The 16,943-nt window shown below is 41.0% G+C and overlaps 1 protein-coding gene across 2 annotated transcripts in view; it reads left to right on the top strand.

Annotated features, from left to right (window-relative positions):
* Positions 1-1,761: 1,761 nt before the first annotated feature.
* The window catches only part of JMY (junction mediating and regulatory protein, p53 cofactor), a 67,490-nt gene continuing 52,308 nt past the window's right edge, over positions 1,762-16,943 (top strand). Inside the window, exon 1 of one of the 2 annotated variants that reach the window (XM_042028863.1) lies at positions 1,762-2,926. In XM_042028863.1, the coding sequence (XP_041884797.1) occupies positions 2,087-2,926 (840 nt within the window). In that variant the 5' untranslated portion in view covers positions 1,762-2,086. The remainder of the gene's footprint in view (positions 2,927-16,943) is intronic. The other variant, XM_042028862.1, reaches the window with a different exon arrangement.

Genomic DNA, 16,943 nt, shown 5'->3' with positions numbered 1-16,943 from the left:
GGAAGAAGGAGGAGGCATTTGTTATTTACATTTGTCTTACAGAGCAATGGCTACTTGTGCTGAAGTCCTCCTTCCCAGGAAGTGGCCTGACATCGCGTGCTGATGTGATGTAGGGAATAAAACCTTTGTCTTTTTCCTTGGCTTGTGTACATGCAATCTTTTGTTTTTGCTTTAGTAAAATGCTCTCAACCCACAAGTTGTCTTCAGTTTTATTCTCTGTCTCCTGACCAGCTGAGGAGGGGGAGTGATAAGTGGCTTAGTGGGCACCTGGCATCCAGCCAAGGTCAAGCCACCACAGTTCTTTTTTGCTCCCAATATCGGGTGAGAAAATGACAGTTTTATATCATGCATGCTATCATTATTGTGGTTATTAAGTAGCAAGCTCCCTTGCAGGATACTAAGTTTGTCAGCTGCTTATCTTTTTATTTTGCCAAGTTTGGGAACACATTAATACGAACAATGACTCTTTTGCCCTTACCTTGATGGCTTTGCCATGCTGGGGGAGCTGTCTTGTGGAGATGATGAGGGAATACATCCCCCTTTCTCTGCCCAGAATTGATGTGGATGGATTTATTATGCAGGCTCCTGCAGTCCTTGTTCATCCCTACAGTGAGCTGTTTAATACTAATAATTAATACTGCTAGCAAGTTATGGCATTTGTGTAATCTGGTGTTGTCTTGATGTAAGAGAAAACAGAAGACAACAGTTATATGTGTTGAAGCCCTGCTTCCCAGGAAATGGCCAGACATCAGTTGCTGCTGGTAAGTAGATAACAAAATCTTTGTCTTTTTCCTTTAGCTTGTACGCAACCTTTTGCTTTTGTTTCAGTAAACTATCTTATCTCAATCTACTGGTTGTTTTCCATTTACTTTTTCTCCCTTTTTAGGGGAGAGAAAAGCTGAAAAGGGGGACTGATAAAGGGGCATCCAGACAAGGTCACCCCACCATATGGGCCAATGTATATTGTCCACCAATCTTATTTTCGATGCAGGTATTTTGGGTTTGTTCTACTAAGAAATATTTTTGTTCATTTGTACATGAGGAGAAATGGGATATCCCAAAGGGCAGCAGGAAAGAGCTTCCCTTGAGGGAATCATAGGGGATTGATCATTCCTTTCAGACAAGCTTTTGAGAGTTGTCTGTCCAACCTCACTGAAACCTACGTGCTCTGCAGTAAAACTGGCAACCTGGGAAAATACTGCAGGCACTGAAAATTCCCAAGAAGGACTGGCCAATGTGGTGAGCACAAAAGGCCAGGTCTCAGTGCAGTTTCCTTCAGTTTTAAAGTACGCAACTGCCTCGGATAGCTATTTGAGAACATGCCCTTGTCGCTAGGACTCGTCACACAAGCTGCACTGTTTTGCAGGCTAACCACGGCGTGCCGCTAGGTGCTCCTGACAACTAATCTTTTAAGTATTTTGCTTTAATCCCCAGTCAGAATTAAGACGCACAACAACCACTGAACCATTCCCACCTCGCACCACCTCCCTCTGACCGCCCCCTGTGAACCGTCCCCACACAACCCGCTGCGCACCGCCCCCTAGCGGCCCCTCGGCACCACGCAGCGCGGGGGCGCCCGAACGGCCCCGTTGGAGTTCCGAGGGAAGGGGCGGGGCGCCGCCTGTCCCGCCCACCGAGGCACCGAGAGCGTGGCGGCTCCGCGGCGAAGGGGCGTGGCCGGTGCGCGAGGCTCCGCCCACCGCCCTCCGCCAATGGGGGACGGCGCCGCGGGGGGCGGGGCTGCCGCAGGCCCGTGGGGGGCGGGGCCGGCGCGGAGTTGCCGCAGCGCCGCCGCTTGTAAACAGATCCCGCCCCACGTGACGCGTGCGGTGTTTGCGCGGGGGCGCCGCTCATTGTCCGCGTTCGTGACCGGCGGGTCCCGCGCGGGGAGCGGGAGGAGGCGATTCCCGTCCGCCCTTTCTCCCTCGTCACTCCGGTGGGGAAGCAGCGCACCCTCCCCCTCGTACCCCGGCCGCTAAGATGGCTGGTGGTGGGCGGTAAGGCGGCGCGGGGCTGCGGAGCAGCTGACGGGACGAGAGCGCGGAGGGCGGGTGGCGTGTGCCCGTGTGCGGAGCCGCGCAGCGCCATGTCCGCCTTCGCCCTGGAGGAGACGCTGGAGGCCGACTGGGTGGCCGTCAGGCCGCACGCCTTCCAGGAGCGGGAGAAGCACAAGTTCGCTTTCATCGTGGCCTGGAACGAGATCGAGGGCAAGTTCGCCATCACCTGCCACAACCGCACGGCTCAGCGCCAGCGCAGCGGATCCCGCGAACTGCGCCGCGGCGGCCCCGAGGCCGGAGCCACCTCCAAGGCCGGCGGCCCCGCGGTGCGCAAGGACCCGGGGCCGCCCCGGGGCTGCGCCCATCCCCGGGCCGAGGCGCTGCCCAAGAGCCCGCTGCGCGCCAAGGGCAGCCCGGCCCGGAGGCCGCAGCGCGGCCCGGAGGCGGCAGGTGCCGCCGAGGAGATCGAGGTGCTGGAGCTGGGGAAGGAGGACGTGGCCGCCGCGCTGTCGCTGCCGCCCTCGCCGCCGCGGGCGGGCGAGCTGGGCGCTCCCGACGCGGAGCCCGCGGGGGAGGAGTGCAGCTGGGCCGGCCTCTTCTCTTTCCAAGACTTGCGGGCCGTGCACCAGCAGCTGTGCTCGGTGAACTCGGAGCTGGAGCCCTACCTGCCTGCCTTCCCCGAGGAGCCCTCGGGCATGTGGACGGTGCTCTTCGGAGCGCCGGAACTGTCCGAGCAGGAGATGGACGCTCTGTGCTACAAGCTGCAAGTTTACTTGGTTCACAGCTTGGATACCTGTGGCTGGAAGATCCTTTCACAGGTGCTCTTCACCGAGACCGACGACCCCGAAGAGTATTACGAGAGCCTGAGTGAGCTGCGACGGAAGGGGTACGAGGAGGTGCTCCAGAGGGCCCGCCGGCGCATCCAGGAGGTGAGGCTACTGCCTGGTCCAGATGCCCCCACTTGAGTGTGGCATTTAGTTTAATCTGTGACATCTTTTTTAGTCGTGCTTTTCCTTGTTTTCGTTGTCCTGTTCCTTAGTGAGAAGATGAGGCTTAACCTTTCCAAGATCTCTGGGGCCAGGATTTAAGGAGGTGCAGATTTCCCTACTCATCTGAGTGTGGCTCAGTACCTTTTTCTGTGCAATCAAATGAGGGTGTTTTGTAAATAAATATCCGATGGATTTGGCAAGGTCTTGGTCCCGTATATTTGTTCTTGCATTGCCTTGCACCAGGATGTGTTGGGGTCTGAATTTTTTCTGTTAAATGAGAGCAACAACATGTGGTGTTTATTTTGACAGTACAGTTTAGGCATTTGAGACCAAAAAATTCGAGGTTTATACGGGCTCTGGGTGCTGAATCTAGTATTTATATAGCGAGATTATGTTTTCCAATGGAGTTGGAATAAGTACAAGTTTTGTTTACCTGAGAAGTTATTAGAGTTGGGATTTTTAAAAAGAGCTGGCTGTCTGGTCCTAGTGGGTATTTGCTGTGTTGTTCTTGATATTGTCTGTCAAGACTTGGATATTGCAGGACGCTTCATGTCTTTCTTACACTGTGTACTGTTTTAGACAGAGTAGTGGAGGATGTCCGTTGAACTAACTTCTAGCATCAGTATGTGAGAATTTTTACACCTTCTCGGTCTTCATGGACTGAGTTGTATGAGGACCCAGATTTCCCCAGTATAAAATGAGAATTCTGCACTTGCTTTTGTGCATCAGTGGCCTTTGTCCAGAATGTACCCGGACCTATCAAGGTGTGGCTATGAGTATGAATCCGGTTACACTATTCTTTATTTTTGCAAACATCATCTTAATTCTGTTGTGGATATAGGTCAAGTTTGGCTGCTTCAGCTACCACGTATAGCCTGCCAGTATTCTTTCAAAAAATGTGTGGTGGTGATCGTTTTTTTGCTTGATGGGGTGTGAGCATATCTTCTTGCTCTCTGATGGCATAGTTTTGAGTCTGTAGAGTTCAGGCCAAGGTTTTCCTTGGTGACTGGAGTTACTGAGTATGAGAAAATTGTAGTATCAATGATGTAATTACGGTAAGAACATCCAAGTATAGCATTGCCAGGTAAAAGTGTATTTCCGAAATATTGCATTAGGGTATGTAATTTTGATTTTTTTTTAATGTCTATTTAAAGGACTTAATTAAATCTTGCTGTGTAGTGTACAATTGGAAATTAGTCTGATAAGATTCAACAGTAGTTTTAGTCCACAGAATATGAAAACATATCATCTTTCACAGTTTTTTTGACTGTATGAATGCTTGAGAGTGTCTGCTTAGATTAGACTTAGCCTTCAATTCAGCCGTTTTTACAAGGAGCTGTGCAGGATAAAAGAAGCTCCTGTTAAACATGTGGAATTTAGGAACTAGATATCTAACTCGAGGGATGTGGTGTTTTTGAGGAAACACTAGTTAGGAATTACTGAGAAAGAACTATTTGTTTCTTGGAGAATCTCAATTTCTGTTTTGTTAGTACCAGTACTATTGGCAAAAAAATAAATTGGTTTTCTAAGCTGCATCATTTTATTCTCTGTTAATGTTCTGAACTTGGTGCAGATAAAATGGCAGAGCCTATGTATGTATTTGACTACAGTACAACCTTCCTTTCCCGTGGTAACCAGTCTGGTAGTGTACCTAAAGTCAATACAGCTGTACTTCTGTCAGTTGTGTAAGTCGATCCTTCTTTAATTAAAGGTAGTTCATGTTTAAGAAAAGAAACCATTGGAATGACCTGCTCTTTCCCTCTTGGCTCTCAGGTTTCTCTTTTCCTTACCTGTTAGGGGTTTACTTAGTCTACAGGAAATGTCTTTATTTTAAGCAAATACTGATACTCTTTGTCATTGCAATTCTAAGCAAATGAAGCAGTGGATGATGGGCACTGCTTGGTATTTCTGAAGTAAAGGTTTTTGTAGTTTGAAAACCTACTGAATCCATGTAGTATCTCACACTTAATTTCCTTTTCCATCTGTGCTGGAATTCTGTCAGCTGATAGCAGGAATGTTGGATCCAAGCAATTTTAAACAATTTTGTCTCTTACAAGAATTTCTTGGGAAAAGAGGAAGTGTCTGAGAAGCACGGGTAACCAGAATGGTATCTAGGAGGGAATGTGAAGGGTCTTCATTAATGTAAAATTGTCCAACTCCGAAGACCTTGATTTAGTGTCTTAAAATGTGCCTCTGGTTTATAGTTATTTCATGTATTTCTTCTATTTCCCCGGACAAATTCCCCTGTGCAGTTATGCTATTACTTGAGAAATGCTTGCAATTTCTCTTGATTTGTATTCTTTGGGGTGGAAAAGCAAAGTGAGCAACCAAACCTCATGTTCATTGTTTTAAGCATCCCCTGCTTGGACATTGCTTGCTTTCCGTAAGTTACACACAAGCCAGTTTGTTTTCACAGCAGTTAGTAATTGTTGCTTTTTGTAACAGTAATTTTTATCTCAGTCCGAATTTTAGTCCTTTAATAAACCATAAGAATGTTGCAAGTAGAAACAGATCCAAGATGAGTAAGTAAAATAGTTGTAGAGGAACTCTGTGACCTGGGATTCCTTTCTTCTGCCTGATTTGCAGTTTTGGAATAGCACTTCCTTTATTTTTTTCAAATAAAACTATTAATTTTGGAGTAGTTGAGTAATTTAAAGTAAAAACTTGTTCATTAAGTTTATACCTGTTGAAAAAAATCCTCAGGTACTCAGTTAAAAGATAAAAAGATGTTATTGCAACAGAGAGTATATAATTGAATCCTTATTTGGGATTGCAGCTTCCTGGGCAGTATTTCCAAAACACTAAACTTTGTGTCAAGAAGGCAGAAAAAGTTTGCCTCTGTATTCTTCGTCTTGCCAGTTTCTTCTCTGTGTTCTTCCTAGATATAGAAGAGTTGCTCTAGGCTAAGTGTACATGTTTGTAAATTTCTGTGAGTTTAGTAATATCAAAAATGGTGCTGTATCTCTTTGTCCATTCTGTGTTCTCAAAAGGCTGAAGGAATATTTTCCTGAATAAAAAGTGGTGTTAGTTTAAATTATGATCAGGAGGGATGGGTGGCTTAGTCATGCCCCAGCCACATTTCCTTGTGTGCTCTTGCATAGAGAGTTGAGGGTTTGGGAAGCGGATCTGTACGTTACATGTCTACTTCAGCATCTTTGAATTATCAGCCCTGTTGCTGTTCCATACAGCTCTTAGTTGCCCTGGTAGACTGAAATTTTGTGGATGACAGTCTATAGGATCTTGAGTGCCAGGTATAAAACTAGTCAGAAGCTTTCTTTGGTTTTCTTTTTCCTTTATAAAAGCTATGAATTCTAGTGTTTGCAGGTAAACAAATACCATTTTGTATCCCTGCTCTATGTGTCTTCTTTTAAGTATTTTTATTTAATATGAAAGTTCAAAACACTTTTAAGTGCCTGATTAAATGTTGAAGTAATTCTGGAAGTATCTTCAGTGGCTGAGTTAAGACTGCCTTGAAAGTGAAGACCTGCTGCTCTTTTTAATCTCCATCTCCTGTATAGTGATGTATTTGATAAGTAAGAGAATAGTCCTGAAAACCTTTATCTTGTGTTGCTTGACTTAATTTTCTTTTGATTCAAAGAGCTAGAAAGGCTAAGGAAAAACAAATCTATTTTGTTACAGTAATAACTTGTATGGGAAGAAAATGTAGGGTTTTGGAAAGCTATTTGGTCACTTTATTTCCTTCATTAATCAGATAATTTTTTTTTCTAAATTACTTTTTCATGTTTAGTAGGCAAGTTTATTTTTGTTTCAAATGAATTACATATGCTTGTCAAATTAGAGGAAGTGGCAAAGAATTGGTTCAGTTATATGTCATGGAGTTTCACATTTGTTACTTTCCAGCGTGTATTTCTTCAATATTGTCACTCATTTCTCTTTATATCAAAAAAGGTAAATAATATCCAGTAATATTTGTTTTGTCGAAGCTGTTCTAATATATTAGTAATAAATAATATTCAGGATTGTCTCAGTAACTAGGAGAATTTTATTTCATTGTTTTTGGCCATATGCATAGAGTTCTAAAGTAAATGTCTATATGGTAGGTAGTGGGGCACTGTAACAAAAGTGGAAGGTTTCCAAAAGTGTTGTGACTGGTTGCTGTTCAGTGATCTGCATCTAGGCACAATGAGATTTAAGGAGAGCTTCAACATCAGACTCAAAAATAATGCAAAAGTAAATATAAAACATTACAAAAAGTATTCAGTGTTCCAGTAACACAGAAAAAATGTTAGCAGCAGTAGTGTTCCCATCAAAACCAATGTAACATCCTTATATACAAGAAGAAGGAATGACTGAATATTGTATATGAACTGCAGTAATTAGGTTTAGAAAACACATAAGGTGTTTCAGGAGGGAGCAGAACACTTTGGGTTAAACGTTGGGAGCACAGAGGATTAAAATAAAATACTGTGCAGGTTTTTTTTCCTATTGACATGAGGAGAACATTTGGGAAGTGCTGAGCATTTGGGAAATCCAAGCTACTTTTGTTGGAATGCTTTTTTTTCTACTTATTATTTGTAGATAGCACTGAATTTTAAATCCTTTGTAAATAAGCTGTTTAAGTGCTGAACTAGTACTGTAAGTTAGTACTAACCAAAATAAAATGTGTCAGCTGTAGGGTATGCTCTGTAGAACAGGCAGGTAGCCTCCAAGCTCTTGAGAGGCACCTACATGGTATTGATACTCTGGTTAGTACTGAGCTACTGCTACTAGAGCAAGCTGACAATGACTAATGCAGCTGTATCCAAAAGTCAGAGTACTTAAAACAATGTACATTTTTTCAAAACATGGGCAACTTACATGTACACAAAGAAAATGGCATTGACTTGAAAAATTGGATCTTTCTTGACAGAACTTAAATCTTAGATGAAAAGTAAAAGCACATTCTGTAGAATACAGCAGTATTAGTTAGACGGCCTGGACTTAATGTTTAGAAACTGAAGACAGCAGCTTCCCAGTCTCATAATTAATTTCCTTATCCAAATACCTGGGAGAGGGAAAAAAAAAAGAAAAAAAAAGCAATATATGGTCTTTTTAACTACCTAAAGTGAGATTGGGGAACCATTTATGTCTTTTACTTGGGAGAGTATTCTGATGCTGAGATAATTTTACTTGATACTCACCTTGTTTCCGTAGATGCAGTGATAAATTTTCCTGGTTTTTGTTTTAAATTTTTGGTACCCATTTACAGCATTTTCATATGACAGAATATTTTGAAGAGATGTGAACAACCCATGTAATATATGTTCTATAATCCATCGTGCTACTCAGGATTCACAGCTTTCTTAATTTTTTAGCTTTTTGAGATGATATTGGGTTGTACTTTCTTCATGTTTACCTTTGTCTTGCATATTTTTTCTCATTTTTTTTCACCATTATCTTTTCTCTTCAATTGAATGTCCTCCCTTCAAGTAAATGCTGTTTGAAACTGCTTTCTTAAGCCAGTAACATTTTTTTCCTCTCCTTTTCTGGCTGACACAGTGTTAGTACCCAGGCAGGTTTGGAATTTAGAAGCAGATTCACTCTAATAATTTAATCTTTTTACGTTTCCTTCCTTAACGTGACAAGACACTCTACAAATATCAGGGAGGATTGTGTGCTTTACATATGTAAATATTGCTACCACAAAGCTGAAGAAGGCATTGAGAAGCAGAGATTTCTGGAAATGACTACATTTTTTGTTTTTGAGGATGTGCTTTTAACATTTACTTTTTAGTATTATTAGAAACATAGCATTGCAATGCACCAGGATATTGCTGTTACTGGAGAAAAATTCAGTTGAAGTTAGGGCTCAGTCCAGCAAAAGATGTATCTGCCAAACTTCACTTTTGGAAGAGATGAAAACCTAGACGTCAGAAATATGGTGCAGAGAGAAGGAAGATAGGACAGGAGGAGAGGGAAAATGGTATTTTAAGGGTACAGAGCATCACCGAGTTAGTCAATATGTATATGTATATGTATCTGTTTTGATGAGAAGACAGCTTCCCTGGCAAGCCAGACTTTGGAAATGTAGATAAAAATAGAACACTGGTGATATATCAGCATGACTCCCCTCACCAGTCACAAAAGCTTTCAGTTCTAAGAAAGTTACTTTCATTGGTAATACCCTATCTCTGGGTTTCCTTGCTATTTATTTCTCGGTGTAATATTTTTGTAGTAATATCAAATGTATGGTTGTGAGTTTTTTGGATTACTAATGGCAAACATTACCCATTCAGACAAATCTGAACACTTGGTGGACTTCTTTGTTTAGGATTTGCTTCTGGAAGGGTGTTAAAAAACACTTCCAGTCATTCAGCAAACCTTTAAATTTTGTTTTAAAGGAAGTTGAGTACTTCTGATTTCTTAAATGCATAAAACAACCCAAAATGTTTATTATCTACTGTTACAATACTTTTCAAAATGCATTTGTAGGCAAGTGGTTCTGACCTTCTTTTGGAAAAATGCTGTGATATTGGTGTGATGGAACTGGATGGTTTTGGTTGGTTTTTTTTTTAATCTGAAAAATGTAATTTAAATAAACAATTAGCATTTGTTTGTGGTGACTTGCAGACAATTTGTGTGCGTCATCTAAAATTGATAGTAGCGCAACTATTCACGCAACAGTATTGCATCATGACTTGTTTTGAGCTACTTTAGGGAGAGAGTGTTGTAAAAGATTTTCAAAAACTTAGAATCATAGATTATTATGTTAGAAGGAACCTTACTGTGTTTTCTAGTTGAACCCCATGCTTAAAATAGAACTAGTTTGGATTAGGGCTTTCTTTTTTTTTAAAGAAAGCCTGAACTTTAAAAAACATTGCATGTTTTATATCTGTTGTAAGGAAATTTTAAAAATGAAGAAGAAGAAGAAATGAAAAAAAAAAAGAAATTAATGTATTAATTAAGTTGTGAAACTTTCAAGGGGGAAAATCTGTAGATCAGGTCCAGAAGTTTCTAAAAGTTTGTAATTTTTCTATGGTGTAAAGAGTCTTGTGGTTTCAGAGCCCAAAATCTTTAGTCTTCAGTAGTGTATTAGTTGTTCATGATCATCAGATGTCCAAATTTTAAATTGTATCATTTTGTCACTTCAGAGTAGTATAATTCAGAAAATATTGATATATGAGAGGAGGTTAAAAAAATCCCAAACTACTTGCAATATTGGAGGTGTTCTGGAAGAGTTGAATAAATAGGTAAATGGTATGTATAATTTCAAATGTATTTTATCATGCATGGTTTTTATTTCACTATAACTTTTAAATTGAGTATCCTTTCCCATTCATTTCTCCCTAAGAACAGGAATAAAACCAACCCAAACAATTAGCACCACTGAATACAAGTCTGTTCCCCTGGTGCTCATATAAATTGCTTTTCCCTGATACACTGTTCTGTTATGAAAGTGATTTAATAGCTTGTAATTTACTGTATTTGCTGTTAAGGTAGGAGGAAAATGTGCATGATACAGGATCTAAGGATTGTCTTGATATCTTACTTAGCCTTTTGTTATTAATAGTGGACTGTAAATATGTTCTCTCTACTGGGCTTTTTTTGGACATATTCAGCTTTTAAATAAAATTCCCGTTATTTGAGCTTGGAAACTTTAAAGATTGCATTTAGGGATGTGAAATGTTGTTTCTTTAGGCCTGCCTGTCCATGATTTCACCGTTGGATGAGGTGCTGTAGAGGCTGAACTCTACCAGCATTGAAAGAATACACAGAGAGCCGTTTGAGTTACCTCTCAGCTGTCACCCACCTTAAATTAAGGAGGTTCATCAGCTGTGTTGTTGAAAGGAGTTGAAGAACTGGATCATCAGCTTGCTAGTGTTGATGGGGGGGGATGCTATCACTTTCTGTCCTCCCCCCATCAGCTTTGTGTTCCTTCCTGTTCTGCTTCTCTGTTCTTGTGGTATGCTGATTCAACTCAATAAATCTCAGTAAATTACTCCAAGAGAGACTACAGAGTAGTTTTCTGCCAGATGCTGAGTTAGTTTGTTGAAGGATCTGAGAAATACTAAAGCCAGTGAAGTGGAGGAGAGGGCACCTGAGACCAGAAGGAACATGGAATCAAAGTAGACTGTGAAGAAGAGAGGCAAGTGGGGATGGGAAGTAGAATCTTCTTTTGATAGGAGCAAGCTATTGGGTCAGCTTTAAAAAGCAAATTCACCTACACAAGTACTTAGAATCTGGTGTTATCGTAATGCTTTACCTGCTTTGAATTAGATTTTTAGAAGTCTGACAGTAGACTTATCAGACATTTGAGAGTTATTTGTTACCATGCCAAATGCATTGTAAAACTGCTAAAAGTACTAATTCAGTGCTGCTGATCTAATTCCCATGAGCTGACTTCACAGTGAAATTGATTGAACATCTTTAATTTTTTTCTCTTCCCATCAAATGTTCTTCTTTGTTTTCATAAAAGAACGTTTGCTCTTTACTGTAGATGGGTGTTTGGTTAGGCCTGTGTCCTGACATTGCAAACCTTACATGAAAGATTTTAAGACTAGCACTGTAATATGTGGTAACTAAATGTATTTGTTGTATGCAAATCTTAGTCTGTTTAGATAGTTGTCAGTTTTGAGTATCTTGAGTATATTTTCCTGACTAACAGCATGGTTCAGAAGCACAGAAGAAGATAATCTGTGGACCAGAAGTTATAGTATTTTATGGCACAGCCTGAGCACTTGTGTAATGTATGTTCTCAGTCTTCTGACTTGCAGAAAAAAAAATTACTTAGAACTCATTAGGATACCTGTAAAGTAAGTTCTTTGCCAAGCCTTCAGGGTGGGGTGTTGCCTAGAAGTCTTTTTGTTCAGAGTTACTATGTTCCTAACTACCAGTGATTCATTAGTGACTTTAGCTTTTAGTTATTTTGCACCTTTTCAAAGGAAAGGGGTCCCAAAATGCTGTAATAAGTCTGAAATACAGATCTAAACAGATCTATTTTATTAATCGAATTATGTTACAATGTAAATACCTATTTCTGTGTTACTGACAGGAAAAGGAAAACCTAGCGCTCCTGTATAATGAGTGCTCCGATGCAGTTAGCCCTTTTTTGCTATGACTTCTGTGCTAGAGTAATACACTAAATTCGAACTCATACCTGGTATTTATAAACACTCATTTGACATGACAGTCTAACTCAGGAGTGGCACAGCCACATCACAGCAAGGTATGGTGACCAGACAAGTACCAGCTAAAAAAACCCCACATGGTGTTACATGTTTGTCTTCTTTACAGGGAAGGAGATGCGTAGTTTTTAATTGTTGACGTCTCCCTCTTGAGCTTTCAGAAGAGATCTAGTGTTCCATATGTTGTTGTCAGAGCTGACAGCTTTATGCCTGAGCCTTGTGATTTTCCAACAAGTTACGTATGTACATACAGTTCTGCTGAGATTTCTGTTTAGAATTTTGTGTGGTAGAAATTGCATTGTTCAGTAATGATGCATACATGGAAGTAATGTTTTGGCTCACTTGGCTGCATTAAAATACTGCTTCAGTTTTTGTCACTCAGTTCAGTTCTCTTCCTTTTCTGTGGAGTTATATTACCGGTAGTATGTTGCAATGAGATGTGTTTTGGTAGGCTGTGTAAATGATCTGGACAAAAGCAATTGTTACTGTCCAGGAGCTGTTAACCTGAGTATAAGTGAAGATAACTGATAGGAGTGAAAAGAAGCCTAGCAGTCTGCTGGTCATATGCTTCTGGGTTGCACTCTTGTGGTGGGTACATTTTGTCCACCAGGTGCCCACCAGGGCTGCTCTGTGACTCCCCTCCTCGGCTGGATAGGGTGAGAAAATGATAGGGTCAAGATAAGGACAAGAAGAGATCACTCACCAGTTACTGTCACAGGTGAAACAGAATCATCTGGGGGAAATCAATTTAATCTATTGCAAATAAATCAGAGTTTGATAATGAAAAGTCAAACCAAATCATAAAACATCGTTACACCATCCCTCCCTTCATCTTGGGCTCAACTTCCCTACTGATTTTTCTGTGTTTTCTCCCTGGATGGCATAGGAGGAAAGGGAAGCTGGGTTGTGGTCAGTTCATCATCTGTTTTCTTTACCACACCTTCCTCTTTGTGCTCTTCCCCTGCTCTAGCATGGTGACCCACCTACAGGAGACAGACCTTCATGGACTTCTGGCAGTATGAGTCCATCTCATGGGGTGCAGTCCTTGGGGACCAGACTGCTCCAGTGTCTGTCCTCCATGAGATCATAGGTCTTGTCAGAAAACTTCTCCAGCATGGACTCCCTCATTCATGGGGCCACAGGTTGCCAAGAACCTGCTCCCGCATGGGCTTTCTATGAAATAGTGTTTTACTTCAGGGCTCATCCATCTGCTCCGGTATGGCGTCTTCCACAGCTTGCAAGGGAATCTCTACACTGGTGTTTGTAGAACCTCCTCCAGTTTCTTCTTTACTGACCTTGGTGTGTGCAGAGTTGTTCCTCTTACCTGTTCTTGCTCCTTTCTTGGGCTTCAGTTGTTGTGCCAGCAGTCTTTCCCCATCTTGAATGCATTATCCCAGAGATGCTATGTGGTTGCTGATGGATTTGGCCTTGGCCAGTGGCGGGTCCATCTTGGAGCTCACTGGCTTTAGCTCTGTTGGACATGGGGGACACCTCTGGCATCTTCTCACAGATGCCACTTCTGTAGCCCCCCTGGTACAAAATCCTTGCCACCCACCCATAACATCTCTGCACACATGTGCTGAGGTACATAGGCTTGCTGTGTGCAGGTAAAGGACTGTTTTAAGTAGTGTTTAAAGGGGAATAACATAGTTCATTTTATATTAGCGGCTCTTCAGAGAAGCCTAGATAACACATCTTATGGACATGTTGTTTCTTACTTTTTTGTGTTTTAAACACCCCATGTTTTGCTTTCCAGTATCTTTGTTGGGTTCTCTTTCGTTTGCGGTTCATTTTTTTTGAATACATGTGAACTTGGATCTTGTTTGTTATGTACGTTTTATGTGTGCTTTTGGTTTAATTAGTTGAATTAGCTCAGCTCTTCTTTAAACAACCATTTAAAAAACCTTCTCCAAATGCAGACAATAAACTTGGCAGTGCACTTCAAGTCCCTGTCTTCAGAAGCCTCTTTGAAAAAAACTGGACACTTTTTGTGCACTCAGTAGGTGGTCAATTGCTGTGTTGTTTCCAAATAAGTTAGTATGGAATTCACTTGTTTTTTATCTTTTGTAAATCTTAAGAGGTTAGACAGATGTGGTGCTGGATCCAGCACTTCCCATGCTAGTCAGTATTATCTAATTTATTTATGACATCCTCCCTCCGTATCTAGATTTTGCATTCTCTTAGATGATTTCTGCCCTAGCAGTAAAATGTACTTCAGATCTGTGTGGGAGAGTCAGGCTTTGGTCTGTTACTGCTACAGTAATGCAACTGATCTTTTTTTACTACAAAGGTAAGGATTATTGATGGCAATGCAATCATGCAAACAGCTGGATGTCCTGGCGAGTCTTAAGCTTTTAACTATAATGGGTTACGTTTAAGTACAGGATCACATGTTTGTAAGAGTGAGAAAAGCAGTTTGCCTGTAGTGAAGATTTAATGTAATTGAGACTCGTGCTTATTGTCAGGACATGTGGGAGTGTGTTTGCTTTTAACAATGATTTTTTTGTTTAAAGAGAAACAGTTCTAAGCACGTTCTGATGCAAACAAAGGGTTGCCTTCTAAGTTCAGTTGCTAAAATTTTGTATACAGGTTTTATGTACTCTGTAGCTTTACTTCTTTATAACTCATTGTCTGAGGCTCATTGTGGAGTATTTCCAGTGCATCATCAGGAGAGTTGAGAATTTTACTCTTAGGACTGCTGTTCTCAGGACAAAGGATGGAGTATCTAAAAACTACTCTGCAGTACTCCTCTCCAACAACAGCTATCCATAGTTTTACCTGTGAAACTGAATATGCTTCAATTTAAATCTTCAGAATGCTTCTTGGAAATGGCAGGTAATACTGTCAGGCATCTCACAATCTAAATTCATAGTAAAATAGGGTATTCTGTAGTTATTTTAGAACTATGAAGGAGTTTAGGAAGATACTGAAAAATATCTTTATGAATGATTTTATCTAAAAATGGTTATGTGTCATATCACAATGTTTTTACAAAATGCACCAAAAAATAGGAGCAGCAGGGAAAGTTTTGGGAGTATTAGCGAAGGAAATGTAAGACTTGACTCTTCTGTGATTAAATCAAGCTTTGGATTATGCTTCCAGCTGAGGTCATCCTGCACCTAATTACACTGTCTGCTGTAATGCTTTTAAAGCTTTTTGAACAAAATTTAAAAAATACAGAAGACAGAAATAATCTTTATTATATAGTTCAAATATATGTGCTGTTAAATTGAAAAAAAAAAAGTGTTTCCTGCTGGTTAGAGTGTATCTGCATAATAGTTGCCTAAAATATATGGATTCGTTTAGTTGTGAACAATGTAACATCTGTGAAACATGATTCTTAAAATAAATGCAGCATTCAATGGGTATAGAGCTAGTCAGGCCTGTACAGGATGTTACTCTGCTCTCCTCCACCCACTTCTTTAAATAATATAATTTAAAAAATTGTGAAAGTCAAAAATTCATACTGAGACTGTTGAAGTAAATGAGCAGTAACACTGAATGTCTGTGCTGAGAACGTCTTCGCTGGGGCATAAAACATGCCACAAAAATGGTTCGTGTATTTTATGCCAGCACCTTGAAAACTGCCTGGCTTTAATGTTGCAGGTTGGTCTAGACACTTGGCTAGGTACTGATTTAGGTACTGCCTGTGTGAAAATGGGAGTATACAGAATCAAACTACCTGTGAGTCTGTGGAAGGCGTGGTTTCCATTATGACATTAATTCTGTGGCTAGTCCCAGAATCCCAGGTATCTAGTAGTCTGAATACTATCTGGATGGCAGCCAGCTAAAAAATGCTTCAGCTAACTTTGGTCTGGAACAGGAAAGCTCCATCAGACTCTGTTATAATGGGAGGTGCTCTGTGCAGCCAGTTTTTCACCATCTATTTCCCGTGTCAGTGCCCCTTCCAGGCTGGTGGCAATAAAGCACCTGGACTCTTCATCTGGCTTACAAGGCTCTGTCTAGAAGTAGAATCAAAGCTACTGTGGTCTTCTGTTCATACCACACTGGGTTGTTAAAGACTTGGTGATTGGTACTCACTCCAGTTCCAAAATGTGAGAGAGAACAGTTCTGTATTCCTTTAAACCATTTATACAGAATCATTTAGGTCAGAGAGGACCTTTAAGATCACCAAGTCCATCCATTAATGTAGCACTGCCAAGTCCAAGGCTAAACCAAGTCCTTAAGTGCTACATCTGCACATCTTTTAAATACCCCCAGGGCTGATGACTGAGCCTCTTTGCTGGGCAGCCTGTCTCAGTGCTTGACAATCCTTTGTGTGAAGAAATTCTTCCTACTATCCAATCTAAACCTGGCACAATTTGAGGTTATTTCCTCTTGTTCTGTGACTTGTTGTTTGGGAGAAGAGACCAATCCCCACATGGCTACAACCTTCAGTTAGAAAACAAACTGTACATTTAGTGAAGGAGTAAGACTCCATTAGGATTAACTGCAGCAACCTCCAGCCTGTATTAGGTAAGATTAGGGAAAAGGGTTGGCAGTTGGGAAGGTATTTCCAAGTGCTGTATTAGCTATACCATCTTATTACCTTTTGTTTAGTAAACTTAGAGTTGATTTTTATAGTTAGTTCATAGAAAGTTCAGGTGAACTTTCCTAGAAGCTAATCTACTCAGCTTGGGAAGACTGGATATTTGCTGAAAGGAAAATACACCTTTTTGAGTGGGGTTTTAAATTAGGTATTGTACCATTTTGAGAAGTGCTGTATCTAGAAATCCCATTTCATTTTTTGTAGGTCTTTCCCTCCATCTTTCTTCTCTTGGGGAAAGAAAAGTAGGCAGCACATTGCATATGGAACACTACAGTTTTTCTGC

The sequence above is a fragment of the Corvus kubaryi genome, unplaced genomic scaffold, assembly GCF_017639235.1.
Source record: "Corvus kubaryi isolate FWS band 111438036 unplaced genomic scaffold, C.kubaryi_AGA036_p1.0 37308, whole genome shotgun sequence".
Taxonomy (NCBI): domain Eukaryota; kingdom Metazoa; phylum Chordata; class Aves; order Passeriformes; family Corvidae; genus Corvus; species Corvus kubaryi.
Note: the sequence above shows the minus strand (reverse complement) of the source record. Positions and strands in the feature narration are given on the sequence as shown.